This window comes from Coturnix japonica, chromosome 15 (genome assembly GCF_054131305.1).
Source record: "Coturnix japonica strain WE chromosome 15, WE-NBRP24, whole genome shotgun sequence".
NCBI lineage: Eukaryota > Metazoa > Chordata > Aves > Galliformes > Phasianidae > Coturnix > Coturnix japonica.
This window is the reverse complement of record NC_140677.1, coordinates 4,141,763-4,169,094: the sequence shown is the minus strand read 5'-3', so window position 1 is coordinate 4,169,094 and position 27,332 is coordinate 4,141,763. Positions and strand designations below refer to the sequence as shown.

Sequence of the window (27,332 nt, the reverse complement as noted above, 5' to 3'; positions counted from 1 at the left end):
AGCCTCTCTCTCTCTTTCTGAGGAGCATTCCTGACCAGCCTGTTGAACTGGGCAGCTGGAAGGTATGCTCACTACACACCCAGCAAAATGGCTAAATGAAATTACAGAACAAATGGCAAAGGCAAGCCGGACAGATCCAACAAAACACATGCAATAAATGACATAATTTGCCATTAAACAGTTTCACTGCAGTACCAAGAACTAAATTTAATGTCAGATACCCAGAACTGCCCTACAGTTACCCAGATCACTCCTGCTTGTGCCCCAACTCGGTGCCTACCAGTACTGGGATGCAGACCTGGAACTGCTGGACCCAGGGGAGCAATCAGCACCGGGATGTCTCAGTCCTATTATTTTCATCCGCTCATGATCAGGTGTGATTTGCAGCTTCATATTACAGATACTAAAGATCTAACTCTAGGCAGCTCAGAGCACCGCTAAAATGCAGTTTGTTTTTAAATTGCTACTATGTACAGCATAAAATCTAGATTATAGGTGTGCCTAAACACAGAACTGCAAAAATTACACAAATACAACATTAAAGGATGTGCAATTTTGTATAAGACAACAGGCAAGCACACCAACTAAAATGCAGCTTCAAATGATGCATTAGTTCTAAGCACAGAACACAAATCACTGATGAAGTAGCATCCTCTCTTTTGAAACATTTATTCCTATTACAGATACCTAGGAATAAAAAGCAAGACGCTCTTAACTAAATTCACAGCTGTGTTAACTAGAGGGCTGGGTTCTCCTTTGTATAAGCAGGCTTACAGTGTCTGTCTCACTCTTGCCCACTGCTCTGAAAACAAAAAGGGATAGGTTTTTGTTTTTTTTTTTACCCAAGAAGTGTCCATTACCAATTATTTTAAACTACAGCCCTGGCTCCTCATTGCATTTTTCAGGACAACCAGTCCCCTTCATTATGAAAGAAAATGTAGGCACAGGTTTAAAAAATGTATGTTGTGGGGACAGTTGACAGATTGCTGCTCACGGAACTCAATTTCCCAACCCCAGGTATCACCGGCTCAAAGACAAACAGAGTTGCTCAACCTCTTTGTGTCCTTGTACCTCCATACCCAGGTGACCATGTTCAAGCAAGCAGAAAGTTGATTTAAACCTCGTAATGACATCAGTTTTAAGCCATCGTCTCTCTGATAAAAAAGAATCGTGCTGGATTGCAAACTGCCTGAATCCTCTGGTTCCTCCCCAGCCAGCTCCGTGCCCCACAGCTCACCTCCCTGCACAGAGCAGCCCTCCCAGCCCTCCTGTTTGTGTTTGTGTTGTTCTGGCACCCCTTGGCTTTGAACAGGCTTCTTCCCAATGCGGCGAGGACTAATAGTGGCACTTGGCTGCTAACCGTATCAATCAATGCCACGACTGCTGAATTACCTACTGGTGTCTCCGATGTGTTACTGCACAGATTACACTTCATGCATCACCACATTCATTTCTTTCACATTACACATGAGCGTGTCTTGTCACTGCCCAATTGCCCTCCTTTGGACAGCTTAACTGATGTACCACACAATGAACCTTACTGAGCAAACTTAATAGTATAGGAGCTGTGGGAAAAATTAGAAAGGTTGAAGCTGGAGTCCAGTGGGCGTGTGGGAACAGCTTGTGGTGTGTCCAACAATAAATCCAAAGCGTAATTAACACGCGTTACAACATCCTGCACATATAAATGGCACTTGTCTACCTGCCCATTTTCCCAAACTCATCTCAGCACACTGATGGTGACTGACAAACTCCTGTCGCAGGCCAGAAGCTGCTGATGCCACAACCCACCTGCCTGTGCATCAGGAGTGCAGAGATAGGAGCGTGGCAGGGGTCAGGTGTGGGAGTGTGGGATCCCCACTATGGGGGGGTTAGGGGCTCCAACACTTTGTGGGTCATGCAAAAATGAAAAACAAGCCTCAGTAAACCACACCAGCCACCTGGCAGAGCTCTCCCTGCTCGCCAGCTTTCTCTCCCTCTATCTGTCTCAGTTAACATTTACCAGCCATCTTGCTCTCCTTTTTGCAGCTCCAATACACATAAAAAGGAGGGCGAAGAACAGAAGCAATTTCACCCCCAACCCCATTTAACCAAACAGAACTGAATGTAAATACATTATATGGTTTAGCAACCAGTAGCAGCCCTAAGGCTGCTTTGAAAAGCCCAAATCATTTCAAGCTGAGCTGACTCCAGTTGTTGAGGTGGGTGTTTAAATTTATTATGGGGCAAAGGGAAAGAAAAGGCAAAGCTATTCAGAAATACCAGCATCTTGGCTGAAAGACCTGGTCCTCCCTGAGCTGTGCCAACTCGGAGCCACCAGCTTCAGTGACAACAGGCAGAGCTCAAGCACATCTGTTAAAGCATCCTGAAGCTTGCAGAGAAACCAAGATGGAAAATAAATAAATAAATACATAAATGTAGCCAAGGAGAAAAAAAAAAAAAAGAATAAAAAAATAAAATCCAGGTTGTAATTACTGTCAGGAGTATTGTGATTTGAGTAGCTCTTGCTTTCAATGTATCAATATCTTTAAAAAAAATAGGGATTTCAGCAAATCGGTGACTTCCTGCACAGTGCAGGACTGAATAAAGATGTAGGAGGATCTAATTGTCAGTAACACCAGTATAACAACATTTAAATTTAATGGAGTCAATCCCAATTTGCCTCTGTGTGGAAGGAAGAATGAAGCTACAATGTACACAGGCAGTGAAAGGAAGGACATACAAACACGCACAGAGAGGAGACACTGTCACACACTCCCTTGCAGCTGCAGAAAAGGACAATCCCATTTCCAGACTCAGCAGCATGTGGTCAGCACCGTTTTGTGCCCAGCTCTGCACCAGCCAGGAAGCCAGAAAGGGTCAAAACAGCATTTAACAGAACAGTGAAGGGAAAGCTGCTCTCAAGCTATCCTAAGCCATGAACCCAGCACCAACATTTTATTAGGAAACCTCCCGTGGAGGATTTTGAGTCCAGAATAGTACAACCAGCAGCTTCAAGTTCACCAGGATATAGCTGTGCAAACTGAATCCAAACTAAACCGCCTGCCTCCTGCTAGCAAGCACGGCCCACAGTTTCAGTGCTGCCCTTCTCAAGCACACCTTTACAATGCCCACCCTGCCTGTCAGGATTTTTCTTTGTTTCTTATTTTACGAGCCTATGAGATCACGCTCTGGCTTACTGAGTGACAATTTGGTGTGCAAACACTATCTGCTTGCTCGGCAGCTCCCAACCCCTCACCTACCTTGTGCAAGGGGCTGCAAAGGCAGAGTAGGCTGGCCAGGCTGGATTGTTAGCAGCCCTTGACGCTGCAAAGTCAGGAGGTGCTGCTGTTGCAACTGCTGCATCTGTAAGAGTTGCTGCTGAAAGGCCAACTGCTGCGTAGCCACCTGCTGTTGCTGGGGCTGGAAAAGAGGGGAAAAAAAATGCACATTTGTCAACAAAGAGCAAAGCATTAACAGGGATCCTTGTCTAAACAGACAGCAACTTCTGACCGCAGTCACTTGGTACTGAGCAAGGACAGTGAGCGCACCACCCAGTACCAAGGCTTGCTTAGGTGCCGGTGTTACCAGCAGGGCTGCAGTCTATTTCTAATCCCTCCTACAAACCCAATTAAAAACGTATGCAGCGTTTCTTGGTCCACACGATTGAGCATTTACCCCAGAAGCAGCTGCCTTTTGGTGTCAGATAAAGCAAACTCTGTTGGCAGCTGTTGAAGTCCTGGGCAATTCTTCGAAGCAAAGAACACATGCAATGCAAGAGCCACTCCACGTAACCACATCACACTTGGACGTCACCACCAACAACCCTGTACTCTGCTCTGTTTGCTCATGCAAGGGTCATCACAGCGATTAAGGCAGCACGACTGGCTACATTTATGCTATACTATACTTCCTCTCTCTTTCCAATCCATCAAGCAACAATACCGTTATGTTCAGAATTATTCCTTGCTGTATTTAAGGCTGCTACTTCTGCGCTTTGAAATTTTTAATTATTTTCACTATAAAGAAGACAGAGCTGCTTTACTCCACAGGGACACGAACCTTGAACCTTCGAGGTGTAAAAGAACATGTTGCTTTTCTCACTACTGTACCCGGAGAAGCTTTTAACTACTCTGTTTATCACTTCTGACATAAATAAATGAGAAAAAATCAGACCTTTGAAGAAGAAAAACTTCATCTAATATTGTTAATTAGCCATGACAAACGATGAAATAACATTGTAAATCTTTCATAGAAACAGCCACTAGATTTTAATTACACACATTCATAATTTAGCAAACAACATCTTACTTGAATGTGAGTGTTTAATATGTACAGTACTCCAGGCTTCTGAGTCCTTAATTTTGTGCAGTTAAGCAAGCCTCCAGGTTCTGCTTCCGTGCTCATCTCGTGTTTTATTTGCTTTGTTCTTAAAATCCATGAAAGGCTTTGCGTTTTGATAAATATCTTTTTATTTATTGTACAATGACAGGAGGAAAACTTTTGTTGTGTAAAACATCAATACATCATGCCAGTGTTTAGCAGTTCCTTGTGCTAGCCAAAAAAAATTAATGTAGATTTCCTTAGTAATTATCTGAGTGATAGAAAGATAATACGGTGCAGTAGTACAATAAATAGAAGGAAATTATCTAATATCCCTAATCTGCTAGGAATCATATCAAGGTGGAGGTCTTATACACATTATGGCTAACAATTACGGAAAGAAAATTAACTCTTGCAAAACTCCACACTTTCTCAAATAAACCCCGGTCACATCGAGAGCGCTTTGCTGCCCTTCCCCGCTATCACTGCGAAAGATCGCTGGCCCAGTTCCCTGCTGGTGTCAAGCAGGAAACATCCACCCGGGTCAGAAGAGCGGGGCTGACGGCCACCAGCCAGGGGCCGGGGCCCCACCTTCTGCCAAAGCAACTGCAGCTCCAGCCTGCCATGCCAAACGTGACACAGCCACAGCACTGCCATTTGCTCCTTACATAAAACATCACCGGGCAAAGTGAAGGGCAACTGCAACTATTATTATTATTAAATTCTTCCTATTGCTTTTTTAGTACTTTCAACGCCCCATCGATCTTTGTACTACAACAAACTGCGTGCCTACAACTGTACTGGCAGGCAAGTTAATTTTTCTTCTTTCCAGAGAAAATCTATAACTTTGAGAACAGTTAAACAAACAAGTGTTTAGCTACACTGGAACTCGGAGTTCCCATTTCTCTGCCACAGCTTGCTCAGACAGATCCAGGTGCTGCAACAGCACCGGATGAATGCGAGCTGCAGCAACAGTTACACTGCAGTTAGAGCAATGTCTGCCTCCAGAGATGCTCATCCTCCAAACACAGCCAAAATCATAGAATCCTCAGAGCAGGAATGGGCCGTTAATTAATATACAGCCTACACATGTATATATAAACATGGTATTTGTATTTTGTGAAACAAAATAAATTACAGTAGTCCATATTTTACCTATTTGCCAGCTGAGTGCAAAGCTGGCATTATAAAAAAGAAAATAAAACAGAAAAATGAGTTTGTACAAATGGAGCGATGCCTGTGGTTGTCTTCTCAGCCATCCCAAGAAAAGCTCCTGAACGCGCCCTGCTTTGAAAAGCCAGGATATAAAAGTATACAAGGCCCATTGTCCAAGAAAGAATTTAAAAGCAACACACGTTGCCAAACTGCGCTCCCCACCCAGTTACCAAACACAGGATACAAGTCAGTTTGTTTACTTCTCACAATTGAATGCATACAAAAAAGGTCTCAGTGCAGTCCTGTTGTCAGGTCAGTAGTCAGTGTTAAAATGCTGAAATATCCTGATAAAACTTGCATTTTTGGTCCCCTCCCTAAAGCTGCTGTCAAAGGTCTGTTTTCCTTTCTTCGGTCCCTCCCTACAGCCTAACATAAACTGTCACAACCGCTGGAGGAACACGGCCGTGCCCAGGAGACGTCCCACACAGCCGGGCCAGGAGGTCTGAGGGCAGCGCTGTGACCCTGGGCCCCCCGGGTTGGGCACCCCCCCATTGTGGGGCATGGTGTTTGAATGCCTCCTTTTGGGATGGGGCAGCAGCACCAGCCGTGCGTGCCACGACACAGAGTGACGCAGATTGGCAGACCTGCTCCATCTGTCAGCGCACAAAGCTGCACCGCGTCCGCATCGCGGCCACCAGGCCACACGATGCGCTCTGTGACCCACTGCCACTTTGTGTGTAAAAAAAAACAGACAAAAAGACCATCACTCGCATGCTAATTCAGCCAGAATAACCACCATGCAGGAAAAATGGGGCCAAGCAAACCTGCTTTGGAAATGGGCCTTTGCTGAAACCCTCAGCAACAAAAAACAGAGCCTAGAAAACGCTGGAGCGACTCAGGCCCCTTGTTCTCCTCCCCACTATGGTGTTAAATTGCTCTCCTTAGAACAGGAAGGAGTCTTTTCTTATTGTTACTTTCGATAGTGCAATATCAGAAGTGCAACGGCAGTAAACCAGTGTGTTAGATATTGAAATGCCATCACATTGTCTAACTTGCCTTCTCGTCTTTTTTAACACAAAGTATTTTTCTTCAAGCTCCAAGCCCTCATCTTTGTGTCTGAGATGCTCTCCTGTCTGACAACAGCAATTTAGAAGAGTTAACTTTTATCGTTCATTCTGCTGTGTAACTTTCCCCTTCAAATTTCTTTATCTGCCCTCTGAGCTCATCTGAACTTTCATGTTCTCCCAGCATGCAGGCTTGCATTCAAAACTATGTCTAATAGACCAAATAAGAGGTTAATAAGAAGTGGCAACAGAAAGAAAAAATACAATCCCTGGTAACTGATAAGAATGACAGTGGCAGCCCTTTATTGTTTGTCTTCAAATATAGAGTTAAAGATCTTTAAAAAACTAAATTTTGACGCCTTTGAAAAGAAAGAAGCACAAAATAACAACAGGGGGTTATTGCCTGCCAGCCACAGGGGAGAAGCTCCATAATTCTTATTCTCCCTTTTGAAGGCTGTTAGAAATCTGATTCAAAAAAGCAACAGCAGAAGGAGAAAGCCTCTTGAGGCTATCGCCATTTCCTGTGATCATGCATAATGCGTTTCAAAAGTGGGTTTTTACCAATTCTGTTGATCAATTGCACCTCCTTCATATTCCCTCTTTTTTCTGCTGTGTTTACATCTGATGTGACTCAATGACAAGCGCTGTCTGAGACTGTGAAACAGACCTGTCATGTTGATTTATGGGCGCATCAAACCACGACTTGTCCAAACTGAAGCTCGCAGTTCATTAATTAGAGAGTTGTGACTTTGAAGTCAGCTTTCAGACTGTGGTTTTTAACATTTGGCTTAATTTATATGCTCTTGAATGTGGATCTCTAAGGAAAAAACTGAAATTCCCTTCTTGTCTTTGAACTTCTTTTGACCGCACAATAATCATTTCTTTGTCCAGAGTGATGCCTGCATCCCAGAGTCATTAACGCGCATTGAACTGCCACTGATGAGTAAGCCCTACTGAATTAGAAAAACAGCCAGCAAAACAAAGCTGAGAGCATTCTGCACAGTGATATCTCACAATTACATGCCTTCCCTCCCTGTGCCATTTCCATTTTAATTACTGTTAGTCCTTTAGATTTACATTTTAGACACTTTTTAATCTGTTCCCTTTTTATTATAGAGGCGCCCGTAAGCGCGCTATGGCTAAGGTTGTGTCAGCGTTTTCATTATAAACCCCCTGTTTTCAGGGGTTTATAACTCAGCTGGAAAAATTCGCTCCAGGTCGGAACTTGGCACAGGTGGCATGATCCACCAAAATTTGGGGGCTGAGAAACCGACACGTGCTTCGAGCACCACGATCGGCAATGTAACCACTGCTGCTATCGGAGGGCATGGCACAGCATCTCGTGTCAGCGGGCAGCTTTGTAGGACCTACACTGATCAGTGCTGATGTCGGGTGGAAGTCTCAAACTCCTTATGACTACAGACACCAGTGTGGCACCTTCACATGTTATCACAGCAAAACTGCATTTTAGCACACCAAAATCAACAAAGCGAGACACTCAGAAAGCAGAAGTGTGTTCTCCATACAGGCAGAAACCACCTTTGCCAGCCCATTCCCAACATGGACCATGGTGGCATCAGTGCAAGGTCTAGAGCCACCATGCATCACAACGTGTTGCAGTTCCCAAGCACAACACACTGCAATGAGGTGGTTTTCCCATCCTACCTCTGCATCTCAGCTCTTGCTGCTCACAACAAACACTGCCTGAGCATGGTGCCTTCTCCTGAGCCCATGCTGCAAGGAGCCCACAGCCACAACCTCTCAGGTTGAAAACTGCAAGTCCAAACTCAAAAATCTCATAGCACGTTGCCTTTTCTGGCGAGCACAGCCCCATAGCTAGGCCTGCTTCTTTGCCCCCTCGCCTCCACAACATAACTAACTTCTAAAAGCGCTCTCCCAAGATACAAGTCCAGATGCTTGCTCCAGTACTCATACTGAACATCAAGGCATGCTCCCCGGCTATAAAATATGTGGCAGCAAGCAAATGGAAAGCACGGGAAAATACAGGCGAAAACAGGACAATAACTCTAAATGTGAAAGCTGAGACCCGATAGAGTCAGTTCAGTTGTGCAATCATTTATAAGATGAATGACAGTTTAATGGCCACTAGACAGTCCTCTGGGATCTGTGGTTTGAAAGTAAAATGGGTATTGTCTGTACCTCTTTAGGCTGTTTTCCAGCATGTTGTTGCTGTAAAAGTTGAAGCTGCAACTGTTCCTGTTGTTTCTTATAAAACTCTTGAAGCTGCTGCTACAAAGAAAAGGAAAGATGGTAAGTAACAAAGTGGAGAGCCAATTCAGTGTCCCTTTTGGTGTAATACACAAACTGTGATTTGAAAAATAGCATCCTTTTATCTGTAATGGTCTGACCTTTAGTTTGAAACTCGACAATAAATTCAGTGCACACTGACTATTCTTGGCATTATCGTTTGAAAAGTAATCTCCAAAATGAACTGATGAAAAACATACCATTTTCTACACAAACTAATTAAAATAAGGCAAGGAATGACCTTTGATTGTAACAACAAAGCCAAAATGCCCTTGCTGAGAGAGCCTGGCGAATCTCTGTTGTGAAACACACATGCTTTCTAAATGATAGGGTTTGACTATATTAAGTGTTGTTCAATACCATGCACAGACATTCTGGGAAACACTCTCCTCCTCCCTGCTTCAGCCTCACACTGCACACGCAGTGCTGTGGGATGGAGGCAGCGGGGAGAGGACACGCAAGGTGCAGTTTGGTGGGTGCTCGTGCCAGCCTGACTCACGAGCCCAGGCTGAGCTGAACCCCGCAGTAAGCCAGGGTCAGCAGACAACTTTCAGCTGAGAAAGGGCCATGCATTAACGCAGGGCACAGAGAAACACCAATGCACAACACAGCACATGCTGGCTGAAATTAAAAGGATTAAGGCTTGCAAACCTCTTCACTTTCACTGTCACCGTTTCAACAGGCCTTTATGGTCCCACGTGGACTTAGAAAGGTCTAAAATAGGAACTATTACCCTACTACTTCATTTATTGCAATTAATCAGGGCACGCCATACTTTCCAAGGGATGCAGGCAAAATCAGCAGGGACATCTGCTGAAGTCCTGACACTTAAATATGCAGCTGTATTATTTAGCTGATCTTGGAAACGCTCCTAGCGCTGCTCCCTGGATTTGTTTCCAGTAGCTATTTCTAGAACTAAAAACAAAAGAGCAGTCGGTTCATCTCAGAGCGTGGCTGCCCTGCAGTACAGACCCTGAGACGTGGGCAGCTGCCTTCCCCAAGAACGCAGCAGGAGGCGAAGCCCCCCACCCAGCAGAAGCTGCAAAGACAACAATTACCTGTTGAAGCATGAGTGCCTGCTGCTGCTGGAGCAGGACTTGGAGTTGCTGGGGAGTTAGCACTTGTTGCTGGAGGATCTGCTGCATTTGCTGGGGAGTGATCACTTGAGGTGTCATCATAGCCACCGACACGGGAACCTGCAGGGGACACAGAGCGGCGGTCAGGGGGCATCACCGCAGGAGGCACAGCCCTGCACTGAGCACACAGGGACCCGCGCTTCCCCAGCCACCCGGCTCCCTCTCTGCAGGGCACGATAACAACGGGAATTCTTTAGACAGCAATACAGTGAAACCTGTTAAGATTTATTTATTTATACAAGGAACTGTCAGCTCAGAGCATTCCCTCCCAGAAAGCCCCTCCCTGCCATGGAGGAATTCAAGAGCCGAGTATCCCGTGCTGATGGGATCTAGGCCCTATTACGACAGGTTTTTAAGAAAATTGAAGGCAGGCTCAGTGATGTGAATAACAGCACTACACTCCTGTGCAATTTTAACAGAAAGGCCCTACTGCGATGTCTTTACCATTCCATATTCACCCAGCATACAGATGTCTTCAATTCTTTCATATTATGCGAGATACCATTAAAAGCCGCTTTCCATGACATTTCAGTGACAAACAGCTACAGTGATGAACTTGATAGCATTTCATATTTGCAACTGTTAACACGTTTCTGCACGGGCATCTTTGCAAGGAACCTGTACACTGTATCTGAAAGGATGATGTCTTGTTCAGATAAAACACTGACATTAAAATGACAGGCTGTCTTGGCCAAGGTTACACAAATTGTATTCAAGCGGATACCTAATGACAATGCTATGAATTCTGCAAGCTTTCTAGAATGTAATTTAGCTATTCAAAATAATCACTGCACTTGTGTTTAATTTGCAGACTACATGAGAACCATTTTGTCAGTCCTAGTAATGCAAGAAGACTATTTCCCCAGAAACCCACCCCTCTATCCTCCACCCCAAAAAAAGGAAAAGAAAAGGCAAGGAAAAAAAAAACAATAGAGGAAAAGACAAAGCCCTCTGAGTTTTAACAGTAATATTTAAGCACCTTACTTTTCTATAGTTTCAGATCAAATACGTGACAGCACAAAACTAAAAGCAGTAAAGGATATACTTTGTTAAAAAGGATCTCCTGTCATCTCACGGATTACAATAAAAGGTAATAACATGTTTAGCACTTTTTCTGTGCACCACTTTTTAGAAAATCACCAGACAATAGCTGATCTGAAGATAAAAGAGCTTAAAAAAACATCTTGCAGGGTACTAGTAAGCAAGGGAGAAATGCAGTATTAATTTTATGTAACATAATGTCTTAATATGCAGTTTATCTTGACTTTTTCACATGATTTGTCCTGTCATTTGCATAGCAAGCTCTCATTCCTAATTTCACAGTCATTATGCACTGATGTCCTGATTTCTCAGCATCACTAATTTTGATGAACTAAAAACGGTTCCTGAAGGTCAGACTTATGTACAGCACACACCGCCCTGTGTTGTTTAGTACATGTCATGCGCCGGGGCCAGACCCTGCCTACAAAACATGCTGCAGACACGACCAACAAACTGACATCCCATTAACGCCAACATGGCGCGGAGCGAATCCCCCACGTGGCCCACACTGGGGCAGGTGTGAAGGTTGAGAAACAGACACTGAAGGAAGGGACGTGTTCAGTCCCTCTAGGGCTGAAACCACTGGCTGCACCCATGGGAGAGTCACCAACCCAGCAGCGTTGTACCACCACCCTGACCCATCAGCAGGGGAACCCCATCAATTCCAAGGGTCTTAATCATACACTGTTAAGAACCTGTCTGGGAGTAGAAACTTATTCCATTACATGCTGTAGTCACTATCTTCGTCCCGAAGCATCACTCACCTTCGTTATTCCCATCCCCAGAAAAGTTTACTTTACCCTCGGGTCTGTACTACCTTCCCATTGAAGTTGGACTGAGCAAACAGAAAAGGAAGCATGTTTAAGTATGTTTTCTGTGCCATTCTTGGAAGATCTACAACACAAATACTCCTCGGTCAGATTTATGACAACAAGCAGGGATACAGACAGGAATAGGGTGGGGTGCTGTAAACCCTACACGCGGGTGATTAATACGCAGGGCCGCATTCTGCCAGCAGCTACACGGAGACAACTCCCATTCACTTCCACGGCTCTTCTGCACATTTATCTCAGAACAGATCTCAGGATTTGGCCCTGCCTTTGAACAGCGGCCACGTACCTTCCGGTGAAGAATCTCCCAGCTGCTCACGCTCTGCTCAAACAGCAGCACTTCACCGGGGAGGGATGCAACGCGTCTGTGTGTATACAAACATTGACAACTGTGTGTATCAACAAGGCCCACCTAGCAGTACCAGGTCTGCGTTGCTCTGCTCGACCTCGTTTTACCGGCTGAAACCACATCTTCACACCCCACCCGCGGCTTCAAGAAGGTCCTGCCTCTCATTTGTCAGAGCAGGCAGCAGCCGCGCTTCCCCTGAGCTCCGGCTCATGGCTGAAGCATCCTACAGAGCAAAGACATTCAAACAACCCAGAAACGGCAGTGTTACAAACGACACGCGCCCCAGATGAGCGTGGGCACATGTACCATTGCAGGCCTTTAAATAGTTAAGAATTATGGCCTATATATCCACTCTCTTAACTCCCAACGTCCAACTTTTTCATGTAGCTAGTCCCTAGTAATACTAGGAATCAAAGGGCATGCAGCTCCAGCAATAGGCTATTATAGCCCACACTTTATTACCCATTACTACCGAGGTCATTAGCGGTAAGAGTGATTGTACCGGTCTTAACCTATTGATCATTGTAACTACTATCATTTAATCCCGTGTTGAATGTCTGGAAAGCTGCTAAAGGCACACCAGAGAGAGTGCTTTAGTGATGAGAAATATAGCCAAAGCTTGGAAATTACACTTTGATTCATAAAATCTAGCCAGTGGTTTAAATCAATAGTATTTAAAACAGTCATGTAAGTTCTTAACTACGGCTCTCTAATATTTATGGGTCCCTTTTTGAGTGTATTCAGTCAAAACTAAGCTTTATTTTAGATACCGCGCGATACACTTTACATTACGTTAGATAAAAAATATTTATTTCTGATATTTTGCCTGATAGTAAACGAAACCTAAACTGAAGGCTATAAATTAATTGTAGATTTCTATCTCTCAGATGTCAACTTAAATGTGTTGCCAAAAAAAATTACAAACCAACTTTGAAAATGGCTTAACTGTTTAAGTACACGAAAACGAGAGCGTTTTATGAGTTAACAATGAATCACAGAAGGTAGTTTATGAAGAACTAAAATAATTCTGTCTTACTGCCTTCAGGGAGTTGAAGTTCAAATTAAAGTCCTGGCAGATATACTTAAAGAATGCTAACTTAGCATGCGGGACAGAAATCAATCTTCCCTCCACCCCCCCCCAAATTGTTTATTTCTGTTTTCTACATGAAACACGATTGTTGTTATTGATATGATTAATGAACCACTTCTGGTATTGTTGACTGATAACAATAGGGCGTGGTAGATACCCAGCTGCATGTAAACCTGGCAGCAAAGGTAAAAATACAGCTGCAAGTTGGTCTGGGGAGCTGTGCTAGTACAGACCTGCTGACATGCTAATACCAGCAACGGCAAAAAACGTCTCTAATACTCACAATTGTTTTCAGCCACTCTCTGTCTCCCGGGTCCCTCCGACACTGCTCCACATCCCCCAGACCTGCCCGTTCTCTCCCCACCCCAAGCTCTGCTTGCATGGCTGCCCGAGGGAACCTTGCACAACTTGGGCCAAGCTCACCTTTAACTTCATCAGGGACTACAGTTGGGACGCATCTTTCACTACCGCGCACCGCTCAGACAAGTGTCACGGGGATGAAAATGATTTAGACCTATTCAATCATCTACATTCCCCCATTTTCTCTGACATTAATATAACTAAATACTAGCCAAATAATTTAAAGGAGTTCAATCTTGCATGGAGCAGTAAGAAAAAAAATAAAAATAGAAAGCATGCCATTTTCACACAACGTGCCTTCATTGCTGGGTGCGGTGGTGGCCTTGTCAGCTGCTAGCAGGCATACATGGAAGCTGGGGAGCATCTCCTCAATTCATAGAGAGCAGCTCTGCCAGAAAATCCCCTTCTCCTGCGCTGTGTGCTCGCTCTTGGTTTCAGGAAGTCCTCGGAGCAGGCACCTTGCATTTCCAAACGGCAGTTCTTCAGTTAAATTTTGTGATAGAAGTGACACGGAGCAGAACGCAGCCCAACACCGAGCGAGTGGCTGAGGAGCAGTTAAAGGTGTCGGACCGCCAGAGAAATAGACACGGCGAGGCAAACCCAAACAATTCCCCCGGCTGCTTTATTAGAAAGCTGTTACATGTGAGACTTCTTGCAATTTAAAAAAAAAAATCCCGACTGAAAGAATGCAAAATAGCTGCACTCGTATCACAGCAGAAGAGAAAGCACAGCCGCGCTGGCAGGCAGAGGAGAAGCGCAGTGCCACAAAGCAGAGCCCAGCAGCGCAGTGCTGAGCACAGGACCCTGAGCCTGAAACCTCTGTGACATGAGACGTCAGCCTGCAAATAACAGCCAAAAAAGCACCGCTGATAGAACTGTGCAGGCAGAAGCTGCCATTCTGGTTCATTATGCAAAGCGGGATCTCACTTTTAGACTCTGTTATTCTGCCGTGATACCGCACAACACATTAGGACAGGTAATGTTTATTATATTAATGTGAAATCAGCTAAGTACTTCATCATTAGCATAACTGTTCTTTCTGTAACAATGCGACTCCCTATTAAAAAGGAAGGGGGGGGAGGAAGCCTCTTTAAAATTAAATTAGCATTTTATTATTCAAATGTTGTTTATTATGTTTTATCAGGAGGGAAGATCTGCCTGCGACCCGCGGAAGGCAGCGTGATGGGCTGTCCTGGCACTGCCGGCACGTCAGGATGTCTGCAACCCTCTGCTCTCTTCCAGAGAAGGAAAATTGGGGATATTTTCATATTTGTTTACAGAATGAAACATCTGATCTTATCTACCACTTCTCATGCATACCGGGCTTCTCACTAAGTGCCAGGATAATTGTTTCTGCTATAATAAATACCCATTTAATTTGCATAAAAATATAAAGTTTACATAAATTAAATCCTCTCTACATCCAACATTTGTCAAATACAGACTAAGCTGGAATGCACGCAACCAAACACCCATTTAATAAACAGAGTGAGATCTCAACCTCAACCTTACCGTCATCATTTTTCACCTTTTAGAAAGTTACCCTTTTTGTTTGCTGCTCCGTCACAAAAGGAAAAATCACAACCTGCAGTGCACACCTCCCAGCGGTGGGCTCGTTTTGCAACGGTATGAAAACATGAAATTAAATTGGAAATAAAAGAAGAGAAAAAAAAAAATACTGACATTTTTAATTCCCCCCCCAAAGCCCCCCCAAGAGTTTAGGAAATGTTAGCTCAGCATATTCTGCCACGCTGCCCCGAAGCAAACCAAAAGCAGCCCTGCTTAGAAACACCCAAAACACCCCTAAAGCCCTTGAAAACTCTCAAAGCTCCTCTCACCCCAGCACTGAGATCGATCGCCCTGTCAGACTCCTTACATCTGCGTGCTCACTCACTAATACATCCAAGGAGAGCTTAATGGAACAATACAAGGCAGCGAGGGAAGCAGCAGGCTGTGGGGCAGAGCTCGGTGCCAGGGCAGCCCGGCCCCCTGTGCAGCCAGCAGCTCCACTGCTCCCACTGCTCCGTGCAGCGCTGCGAGGCTGCGTGCTGCGTCTGCCGGCGGAGCCTTCCTAACACTTGTAAACTTTACTCGCTCGAAACGTGCATGTTTTCACACCTAGTGCAGGCACCTACGGCCGCACGGCGCAGCTGAGTGCAACGCTGCAAATTGGATTCTAATGAGAAAACATCAGTTGCTTCTCTGACAATCTTGCCATTCGCTGATTTACTTCTAATGAAGACGCACTCCGAGCGGCGAGCTTGCCGTGTGAAAGGTCAGAACACGCTCAAAAAAACGCCTTGATTTTTGCGAGGCAAATGGGGAACCTGCAAAGAAACCTTCTCTTAACGCGGCGTGGCAATTAGAGTAATTGTGCAAAGAGCCATCTTCGGGAAAAAGTACAAGAAATTAAGCTGCCACGACTGTAACAGGTTAGATGAAAATCAAAATTTAATGTATTCTCCCTTGTGTCATCTTGTTTTGTCAAGACATCAAATAGAATTGGGAAGTACAAAATAACAAGCCCTTGAGAAATCACAGAAGCCGACCTTTTTGATGTTGTTGGTTTACCTTGTTCTCAGTTATTTGAACAATGATGTTTCAGCTTTAAGGGCAAGAGAAAGCTAAAAAATTAAAACCCGTTGCCAGTTTGGGGAGGGGGCTGCAGGCCCTCCCAAATAACAGCATCTCACCTAACCACTGTGGGCTAATCCGTCCCAAACTGGTGCGGGGAGCAACGAGCAGTGCCACTTATTTGTGCAACACTCGCTCTGCTTCTTCTGCCATTCATTCTGCCTCAGCACAAGCCCTATAGATCCTCCTCCTAACAGAGGAAACTGTGCTGGAAAGGCAGAAAAGGAGACAGAAAAAAAAATAAAAAGGAAACAAAACAAAAAAAGGAAAAGCTGGAAAAAAAGAAGAAAAAAAGCTGGGGAAGGGAAGAGAGATTTGCCAGAGCTGCTGCTCTCCAAAATCTCCGTGCAGCCTCAGCCCTGCACAGTGCATGATGCCTTTTTTCCCCCCTCTGCTTGTAACTGGAAAGCGAAGCTGAGCAAGGAAGCACCTTACAAGCACAGAACAGCACAGGACATTGTCACTGAACTGCAGCAAAGTAGTTTCCAGTAATGCAGTTCTGCTTTCAATAAAACAAACAAACTGCTTCCAAGCAGCCAAGCCTTTCACCAAACAATAACAAATTTAGCTCGCAGTGTCAGGACTTTCCCACCACCGAGTTCTGCAGGTGGTGACAGAACGAGCCCTGCTGCCGCTTCTGCCCGTCGGAGGGAGATAACTCAGCATGGAGCAAGCTGTGTGCGGGGCACCGCTGCCTGCAGCACAGCACAGCCCTGCAGCACAGCACAGCCCTGCAGCACAGCACAGCCTTCTCCCTTACCTTGCCTCCAGCTGCCCAGGGCATGCCACCACAAACACAGCCAGAGCGCTTTACGCTGAAGCAGCAATTCATCGAGCTTCAGCGTTTTAGAAACAACATGACTATCAAGCAGCATCGGTGCTTGAGAGCCCCAGGTTAAAATGCTGCCTAAGCCATCACTCTAACTGTTCCACATCACTTCTGATGCCTAAAAACACCTTCTGACACACAGCACACAACTGTTGCAACCGTTTTCTCCTTTACAGGAGACTGAAATGAACTCAACCTGAGCACAGGGCAGAGCTCAGCGTCCAGAAGGGCACGGATCCAGCTGTGACCCTTCCAGCCAAGGCCGCTACAGCACAAGGCTCAGCCCAGTGCTGGAGCTGCACTGCCCGGACCCACAGGGACTGCCCAGACCCACGGGGACCGCTGTGCTGTCCCAGCTCCCCGGGTAGCCCACACCGCTCACTCATTCCTCCCCTGTCAATTCCATTTTATTCATGGCTTCTCCTCAGTTTGGCTCAGTGACCAGTCAAAGCACATCACACAGCTTTGCCCTTTTTTTTTTTTGTTAAGCAAAAATCATGCTGTTTTACTAGGGCTGGGTGCTGGCACTGCTGGTGTGTGTTAAACAAGAGGAAAAAAATAACAACTGGTAGCAAACAAAAAAAATTTCAAAGCAGCCCTTCCTATCATAAGCTTTCTGATGATTTATGGTTTACCAACTCAGCAAGGTTACGCAACACTGCGTGCCTTTAGATGCATTATTTGAGTCAGTTGAGATTTAATTAAGATCACAGCCTCCAAAATCCCTGTCAAATGAAAATTCACAAAAGACAATGCACTATATATCCTCACGCAGATAGTCTCCATTCCACGCTCTGGAATAACATAAGTTAATCCTCGTTTCTATGGTGGCAGACAAAAGTTCACTAATTTTGTTTTCTTTTGACACTTGTGTTGTTTTCTGTTTTATGTCATGAGATCATTCCCTTTCAAGAAGGGCAGGGGAGCCGGTATGGAGGGGAGGGGGGGGTGCGAGCAGAGAGCAATATGTCTGAATATGGCAGCAGATGTATTTTGACATTCTCACAGCTCTGCCGTGATGTCATCAAGTTTTCATATAATTAACCCCTGCCAGCGAGAGCATCGCCGCATGACATCTGCCCACTGGGAAGATGAGGAAGGAGTCAGGGACAAAACACGAGTGCCTCCGTCTCGCTCCAACACCAACCGCCATCCAACAGAACCCACCGGGGCTGCAGAGCTCTGCCATCCCCGCAGTGTCCGGAGCTGCCACCTGTCCCCGCTCACAGACCCCACATGCTGACCGCCAACCCCTGCAACCCCATCCCCAAAAGGGAAACTGCCACAACTTTACCTCGTTCCGGGGTATTTCTAGTCGCGTTATCTTAATATCTGCTCGCTTATCTCATGGTTTAGAAATGACAGGTGCTAGCGGTCTTTTGTTTGACAGGCCGCTACACAAATAACTGTCTTGCCTGAAAGGGCTAATGCACTACTAATGAACAATAAATCAACTTTGATTATAAAGTGTCAGACCAATCAGTTTGCAGTTCAGCTCCATCGCGCTGCAGGCCGAGCAGCCCCTCTGTGCAGTGTGTGGGTGCCGGCCCGCGGCCCCAGCGATGGCAGCAGTGCTGGGAGCACCTCGGCCCTGAGACAGCCCTGCTCCCAGGGGTTGGGAGCGAGCTGCCTTCCATGCTGGGAAGTCACCATTAATACGAGGCGTTTCTTAGCCGGCAGCGGCGCATTTAATGGCATTTTCACACGAAAACATGCGGTTCAGCCCAGCTTTTTAGAAAAGAGGGAAGCAAACAGAACCGCTGCTAACTTGACACAAAGAGCTCCGCGCAGTTTGGGTCCCCGTCCCGCAGCTGTGCCGAGCTGAGCACCGGCACGGAGCAACACTCTGAGCCCGGCCGGTCTGCGGAAGGGCAAACAGCCCGCCTAGGTCACTTTGCATTAGAAACAAACTTCGGCAATTTACGGCACTCTGCAACCCAGCGAGCACAGCGAACACAAATCCGACCATCTCGTTTTCGTAAACACATCTGAGTCACCGCGAGTGATTCACATTTCCTGCCACCGAACTTGTTGTCGTTCCAACCCCGCACTGCCCCGCGCCGGGGCCGGCCGGTTCCGAAGGAGTTAATTGCGGAAAGGAAGAGTGTGCGTGCACTTTGCTCCGAACTCACCACCCACTTCCTCGGGGCTGCCTCCTCCCCGCTCCGCACCGCTCAGCCCCGGCCGAGGGGGCGATGCTCGGGGGCCGATCCCGGCGTTACCGGAGCGCTCCGAGAGCTGCGCGCACTTCTTCAAAACTACGGAGCGAGCGGCGAACTGCGCCGACCCCGAATGTCGGAACAAAAAAGGCAACGACCATTTGGGAAACAGAGGAAAGTAAAAACAAGAAAAGCAACGCGCCCCGCCCGCTCACTTCGCAAAGCTCTTCCATCCCCTCCACCCCCCCGCGGCCCGATCCCTCCTCTCCCCTCCCGCAGCTCCGGGCACGGCCGTGGCTCGCACGCTCCCCGCAGGGCTCGGCACCCACCTGGGCTGCGGCGCCGGCGGCGGACGGGCCATGGAGCGGGCCGGGCGGCGCGGAGGCTCCGCGGTCGGAGTGGCGGCGCCGTGCTCACGGGCTGCCGCGGAGCCCCGCCGCCCGCCGCCCCGCCCCGCAACGCGCCGCCGCGCACACCCCGCCCCGGAACGGGGCACCCCGGGCGCGGCCCTCCTCCCGCGCGGCGCTCCGCAACCTCTGACCTGCTGCCGGCGGGACTGATGGCGGTCGCCACGCTGCGCCGGGACGTGTTTAAAAGCGGCTGGTGGGGCGTGGGTGCCAGCAACGCGCGGGGTTGGGGGGAAGTGGCAGCTATCGCAGTGCTCCGAGCACGCGTTACTAACACGATGCGCTGGAGAAGCAGCCGAACTTTCTCTCACCAAGTGGCTGTGACTCTCTCCCGGCAGTTCTGCTGCACTGCTTTAATGCCACTAAATGAAAAACTATGGCAGGACTTTCATACAAAACACTATCATGAGAAGCCTCCAGTAGGAGCTTGCATTAAGTCCAGCTGATGCACCTGGCCTGCAAACAGGAACACGTTCCCTTCAGCCCCAGCAAAGCAGCAGAGAACCCATCCCAGGGCACTGGGATGCCCAGAGCATCTTCTCCAGTCATCTCCCTTCACAAAGCCCTGCTGGAATGCTCAGACCAGGGCACAGCACTCAGCAGCAGCCCCGTCTGCCTGCCACATTTGGGGAGGTTTGGGTACGGGGTGCCTTGTGTGCCACGCAGCAAGCTCTCCTCTGCTTGACAGCTCAAAGCAAAGCAAAATACTTCCCCCTACCCCCCTCATCTCAGTGCAGACACAGAGCCTGGCCTCGTGCTGTCGACCCCATCACCGATCTTCTCCCTCCCTAAAGCAATGTGCCTCAGGCTGCGTTATTTGACCAAATCTTCCCCACTATTTCAATTTTTATCTTGTATTTCACGCAGCCTCTGAGCACAGGCTGATGCAGACGCTGCATGCACACGTAGTCGAACGCCGGCAGCCGCACGGCCGCGGTCCCCAGGCAGCACACACTTTATTTGCAGGAGTCGGGGGCTGATAGACAATAGCCCCATTAGCTATGCTGCTAAAGAACCTCACAAGAAGCAAAGACAAAGGACGCAATTTACTGACAACTTGTGATCTGATGGTAAATGGGATGCGATACGGATTGCTTTCCACCCTGAAGTGTTTTTTGTGTCAGATAACAAATTTATTAATGGGATTTCTTTCAGGTCACAAAAATGTGACCCCACCCTCTTATGAATATTTAATAAGGGACTAAGGGCATCTTTTGCAAGACCCTAAATCTGCCAGCAGCAGCCTACATGAATCAGAGAGCGACGGCCTCTTAAAGGGGCACACGCACCTCAGGTCAGTGTGTGGGGGCATGGGAGCAGCATGTATCTGTGGGCAGTACACAGCTGCACAGCCAGCAAAATGCCACGCACACATCCAACACACAGAGCAGTTAATAGCAATATAAATCGGCCATGTGTGCCATGAGCACGTAATCATGACTACCCGCACTGAAGAGAATCCCTCCTGTCCTGGACTTCAAAGTGATCCCCAGAAACTCTAACCCTGTTGAGGAACACACCATGGAATGCACAGGCTTAAACCTCGCAGCAGTTGCTCCCTCAGACCACATCCTGCTGTCCAGTGCAGGTGCCAGAAGCTCTGTGTTAGGGCTTCTTTAACAAGAAAGAGATGCTGCAAGGCTCACGATGCTGCCTGAAGCCTTCCTCTCCCTGCAGTACAGAGCATGACCTGGTGACACACACATAACACTGCCAGCTGGCCAGCCCAGCTGCGGCCTTGCTTTGGCACCAGCAGCACTCCCAGCCTGGGTCCAGCCTCCCAACAGCAACTGCTTTTGGGAACCACCACTCCATCCCGCAGGCCTTGTTCCCTTGTTCCATCCCACAGGCTTTGCTCCATCCCACACTCTTCCTGAGATCTGCTTGCAGCACCCCTTTCATTTCACACTGGCCATTTCAAAGGCCTCAACTCCTTTCCCTCCTCACCTGCCAAACAGGGATGGCAATACTGCTCATTTCAGGGTCTTCCCTAGACCAGCTTTTGCCAAACATTTGGGAAATGAGAGGTGCTGCCTAAGCACTGAGTGCTGCCCACAGAGCCTGCAAGCTGTATTTTTAAAGCATTTTATGCCCTTCCAGATAAAAGCTTCATACCTGCAAGCTCAGCCAACATCTGCTGAGAGCTACAAACTTTGGTCTGTTCCCTCAGTAACGGAGATGGTAGCACTTGCTAAGGAAGGTCACTATGAAATATAAAGCATTTCTAAGCCAGCAAATATTTTAAAAGATCAAGAAGAACCATAAACTCCCACTTTAATTCCATTCAATTATGGAGAGTCATCACAGACAGAGACGATCGGATCTGACAAGGATGTCCGAAGCAGAAGACATAAAATAGCAAATTAAAAATAACAGGGAAGGAGCGTGGCAGACAAGGTGGCTATTTGGCTCTGCGTGCCCTCAAGATCAGATAGAAATTGAGTGGCAGTATCAACACCTAGGGAAAAAAAACACTGGAGTACAGCACAGACACCGGGCTCCAAGGGCTGAGCCAGAGAAGGAGGTTACAAACATGGAAAGAAGAACACAGCAGAAGAAATGGTTTTGTTCTGCCTCTGCTTTGCCTGCACACCTCACCCACAGACCTCTGCAGGCATCAGTCCACGTGGAAGCCAAGAACACGGGGTGGGGAAGGGAGGTCAGACTGAGAGCAAGCTGCTTTTGGCAGTTACAAGGGAAAAGGGCATTTTGGATACTATTCCCACTCCTGGATCCCCAGGCCCATTTTTGTGGGGTTAAATCACATTTTCCTGTTTTGAGACTGCTGCATTTTCCCTTGCTGCTGTTTGAAAGACCTATGAAAACAAATGGGGAAAACAACTGACTAAACAGGAAACAGTGAAACTTATTATCCACAAAGCACTGAGAAAAAGTACAAAGTAAACAATTTTGGTCATTTTTAATAATCTTAGCTAATGCTCTCACGGTAAAATACTTCTTGTGGCAAAATATATTCAAGCAGAATAGTGACTTTTAGGCTGACGGTGTCTCTACTAAAACAGAACACCAAAGCAATTAACATTTCAGTAATGTTTGCGTCCCTGTTGCGCTGCTTCTTTTTGCATGAGAAACTGTCATTTTCCTTATTGCCCTGCAAATTCCGCATGAAAAAGGCTCTTTAAATCCCCTCATCGTTGTACAATGGCTTAAATTTCACTTCATGGCATGCTTTAAATTACCATTCACATCTTCATTTAATGCATCATTTTATAATGCCAGTGTTACCAGTTAATTTATATATACACAGCAGGATGTGTCAACATTCAGGTGAGTTATGAATATGATTGTGCAGGAGTTATGGAAGACATTTCAGCCAAATTACGGTTCCTTCTAAACATAAAAATATTAATAATGAATCAAAGCACTGCAGGTAAACAGCAAACGGTACACGGCTGCACCTCTTGGTGCTTTGAGATAAATAAATAAATAAAAACAGCAACATTTCTGCTCCGCGTTCGTATTTGATTGATCTTAATAAATTGCCATCTCCCTTCCTAATAAACTGTAATCTCTTGTTTCCGCCACAAAGTAAAATTTATTAGCACGCTCTCCTAGCGGCAGGCCTGCATCCCTCACAGCACAGTGCGCAAATTGTTCCAAGTGTGCATGGGCATTATTCATAAATTATTTTTCTGCCCCAAAGTACACAATATATTGAAAGGCAATCACCGCTAACTGTTCCCTGTTACTTTCCTTAATTATATGAGATAGCATTTAGGTCACGTACCGCGGAGGAAATGCCGCAGTTTCCATTAAAACTCTGTTTTTTGCCCTGGGTCGAAACACGGGGCTCAGACAGAGAGAGCCACAGATTCCTTCTGATGAGAGGAAATACTGGAGGTGATATCTGGGAGGAGATGGCAACACCTCTGCCTTAAGAGATCAACCGCTGTATACCAAAATAACCTACTGGGCATGACAACAGCTATGGCTCCAAAAGGAAAAGTAGGTGTTTTGTCATGATGTTAAAGTTGCCATGGTAAGAAAAGAAACAGAACGCAACATCAACAAAACAAACGTCAATCACACACATGTGCCTGCGAAGTATTAACTCCTGAACAACCAGCCAAACCAAGCAGATCCTGTGCCTGCTATGGGGCAGAGACATGGGGTGGCAAGCACAGTGACAGTGCACTGCCCCTCCTGGCTACCTCCCTCCCATGGCCAGGGGGTACGATGCTTCTTCAGCTCACCTGACATCCCCCACGAGAGAACATCATTCCCAAAAACAACCTTCTAAAAGTCACCCTTCCACACAACAGCCTTCTAAAAGTCATCCTTCTAAAATACACCCTTCTAAAAACCCATGCCTGCTTGCACAGCAAGGCATGTACACACACACCTGCACCCACACCTGTACCACCGCAGATTTAAGTTAAAATACATCTGATGCAATATGGACCCTTCATGTAAAAAGTCCATCACACAGCTTACTCACACACTGTCCAGGAGCACCAAGATACACACTGGGGCTTGTTGGTGGGAACAGGCAGCATTACCGTTGGGCACTTGGCTGTTTTTCACTCCCTCTGTTGGCAAAGGATGCCGGTGTATTTTCAATAAAACACCTCCTTAGCAGTAATGGGCCACTGTTCTCGTTTCAGTGGTCCCTGAGGTTTCTTGAAGCAGTATTTTCAGCTGGCTCATAGTTGGAGTTTTCCTCCATCACTGAAAGATACTTCATTTATTTTGTATTACGGGGGAGATAAGGGCTTTTGCTCATCTTTTCCTTAAAAAGTCAACTTTGCAGTAGCAACACAACAGCTTGAGTTACTTCCTGCAGAGTTGTTCAGCCAACAACCCTCGGGGTCAGACAGGAGCTGGGATCCAGAGGCAGAGCGACGGGCTGTCCTCATGATCCGTGCTTCCAAAACACCAAGGCCCAGCAGTGCAGCCTGACTTCCACAGCTGGCAAGGAAGAAGCCCCTTGAAATGACTCCTGGTTACCCCATGGGACTGGCAAATGACCTAGATGCTCCCTACAGTGCCCTGCAATGCCATGAACCTTGCCCATACCCAAATAAATGGGGCCAGGTTTCAAGGGCATCATCCTCCCCTGCTCTACCCTCTCTCCCCAGCGCAGAGGGAGCTGCTGTCTGTAGGCACAGGGCTGTGACTCACGGCCACTTCCTGCTCAGATCTGCTGCCTTTTTCCCTCATCACAAAAACGATGAGGCTGAAGAGCAGCGGGTACCCAAAAAATCCAACTCCAGGAGCAAAACCGTGCTATTTACACTTGGTAAGGAGACAGCAATGCTCTGTCACTGAACACAGCCATGTCTGCAGCACCTCCTGGCAGTGATTTGGCTACTCGTGGCTTGAAAGAATGCAGGACACCTGAGGCACCAAATCCTTCACTCCAATGGAACTGCAGGGTGATTAAGCAGAGAGAATGTAACTATCCAAACTGTAATTTGGCCAGCACAATGGATCTAACACCCTCATTCTTGGGAGGAAAAAGTACTGTATTTGAAGTTCAAATTCTAATTAACTCTTTGAGAAAAATAATTCTGTTTTTAAAAGAAAATTCCTAACAATATAAAGAGAATTAGTGCCAAAGTTTTTGAAAAACCACATAAAATGGTATGAAAAACGTATGATATTGTAATAATAGGAATGACTGGATTTGCTCAAACGTTCCTTATACCTTATAATACAGGAATAAAATACAGTGTAAATCCTTCTATCTACATAAGTTCCCCGTACAGAAAAATCTCTTCTTTAATAGGTTTACACCTTTAACATGTCTTAGTTTGGAAAAGTCCTACGGTATAATTACACATCTTGGCTCGACTCATTAATAGCTGTTCCCTTCATTCACCCATTTCTTTTGCTGGTCAATGTGCTGTTTTACTAGGCAGCTCTCCTCACAGCAGCAGGCAGGAGGGCAGGCCCAGAGCAGGGTGCCATCCTGGGGATGTGAGACTGGTACTGTGCTCTCAGCTGTATGCACACAGGATGCTCACAGGGACATGCCATGTGCACACACATGTGACAGCGAACCTCATCCCCACTAGCCCCACCTGGCATCCACCTGCTCCCTGCCGCTCTGTCCCACCTTCCCCACCTCTGTTCCGATAGAGCATCTGTGGCGAGATGCTCAGGTGGGCTGGGAACAAAACCTCAGCTCCAAGCTTTGCTCCACCGCTTAGCAGGGAAGGAGCCCCCCATCATCTGCCATTTAGTCCCTGCAAGATCCCCTCAAGATTCACTCTGTACCTCTAAACACAGCATTCAAAGGCGAGGCTGGATTCACTAAGGCTCCGTCCAGCTTTTATAGAGCTTTCAGCAGTTCAAGAGGGTTTTCTTGTGTTATAGCGGAGCCATTCATTTAATGGCTTTTCAGCACTGCCATTATAAACCAGAACTTTTCAGGTGTTTATTACTCAGCTTTAAAAATTGGCTCTATGCTGAAATTTGGCAAACAAAGTGTCAGCCTAGGAGAAAATTTTATTTTTTGCCAATTTTGTGCTTTAAAAAAAGAAAAAATGACCCCATTTTGGCCTACATAAAAACGCAGCTTTTGCTGCCTCAGTGACACCGGTGAAGTAACAAGTCAATACTGTAATATTGCCAGTAGAGCTGCAGTGATTTAATGCCCAAAATTGCTCCGAAGGTGAAGAGTGCTATTGAACTGCTAATTATTAACTATTATTGCTGGTCCTGCCACACAACAAAGATGCAAAAAGAAAATGAAGGGAATGTGGAACGTCTCTGTAAGAGGAGGAAGAGAGGGAGTGAGGGTCCAGTGCCAGTGGGGACAACTGGGACCTGGAGCTGGGAGTGTGGGAAGGGGGAGCTGCAGCTCATCTAGGGAGAGAACAGACTGATACACAGAGATTATTCTTCATTGTCCAGAATGGCATTTCAAATACAACAAAAATACAACTGACATGGTGTAGCTCACTCCATGCCAATGCTAGTAACCATGCAGCATCAAAATCAGCTTTAAGGCCAGCTGAGCTCAGGTCAGCGGGGACCTTGTGTTGCTCAGCTGGAGCGAAGAGAAATCTCAACACTGATTTCAACACGTGTACAGCAGAGCCCTGGAGGCGCTGAGGATGAGGACCCTGCCCTGGCTCAGACTGCTGAGCTGGAGCAGCACCCACAGCACGCCCCAAACTCCAATCCACAGCATCCTCTAAGATCTGACCTGCAGCATCCCCCATAATCTGATCTCTACCATCCACAAAACCTCAAAATCTTCCCAGCTATCTCCACCTCACGCTCCCAACCCTCCCTGCATTTTCCTCTCCAGGCACAGAGATCTCCCAGCAGACATGTTACACAGTGACTTCCATTTCAGGAGTGTCAAAGCAGCCCCAACAGGTCACTGGGGCTGCCTTCAGACATGGTAAAATGAGAAATCCATTTATCTTCCTGGAAACTTTCTGCTTGTCTAAGTGGCAGCTATTTAAATACAATTAACAAGCAAATGATTTTAAAATTACAATACAATTAATAAGGCAGCATCACAAACAATTTACATCTCATTAAAGCTCTGCAAGCAGCAGAATCGGCTCCCAAATGAGCTGCACGATGAGGGGGGGGACCTGCACAGCAGCCTCACCTCAAGATGGGTGTGGGGGGTGTCTGGAGCAGACAGGGCCCAGCAGGAGCTCCCTGGGTAAGGAAGGATGCCCCAAGCCAAAGCCTTGATGGAAGTGGGTGTAAAGCAAGGAAGGAA

General features: G+C 46.7%; 1 protein-coding gene and 1 long non-coding RNA gene across 51 annotated transcripts in view; one reads left to right on the top strand and one right to left on the bottom strand.

Moving 5' to 3' along the window:
* The window catches only part of FOXP1 (forkhead box P1), a 338,964-nt gene that overhangs the window by 63,834 nt on the left and 247,798 nt on the right, over nt 1–27,332 (bottom strand). For 28 of the 50 annotated variants that reach the window (XR_014934558.1, XM_085516176.1, XM_085516193.1 and 25 more), the window contains 3 exons: nt 9,848–9,985; nt 8,682–8,771; nt 3,243–3,402 (listed from right to left, as the gene is read on the bottom strand). Coding sequence is in view for 48 of the 50 variants with exons in the window: in XM_085516176.1 (XP_085372302.1) it covers nt 3,243–3,402; nt 8,682–8,771; nt 9,848–9,985 (388 nt within the window). In the remaining 2 variants the exon portion in view is untranslated. Of the gene's footprint in view, nt 1–3,242; nt 3,403–8,681; nt 8,772–9,847; nt 9,986–16,989; nt 19,052–19,546; nt 19,668–27,332 lie in introns of those variants that run through there. The other 22 variants (XM_085516190.1, XM_085516198.1, XM_085516199.1 and 19 more) reach the window with 4 other exon arrangements.
* LOC146758343 (uncharacterized) lies at nt 13,989–15,393 on the top strand. The gene is made up of 2 exons (XR_014934560.1): nt 13,989–14,571; nt 14,740–15,393. It is a non-coding gene; the product is annotated as an uncharacterized LOC146758343 (long non-coding RNA).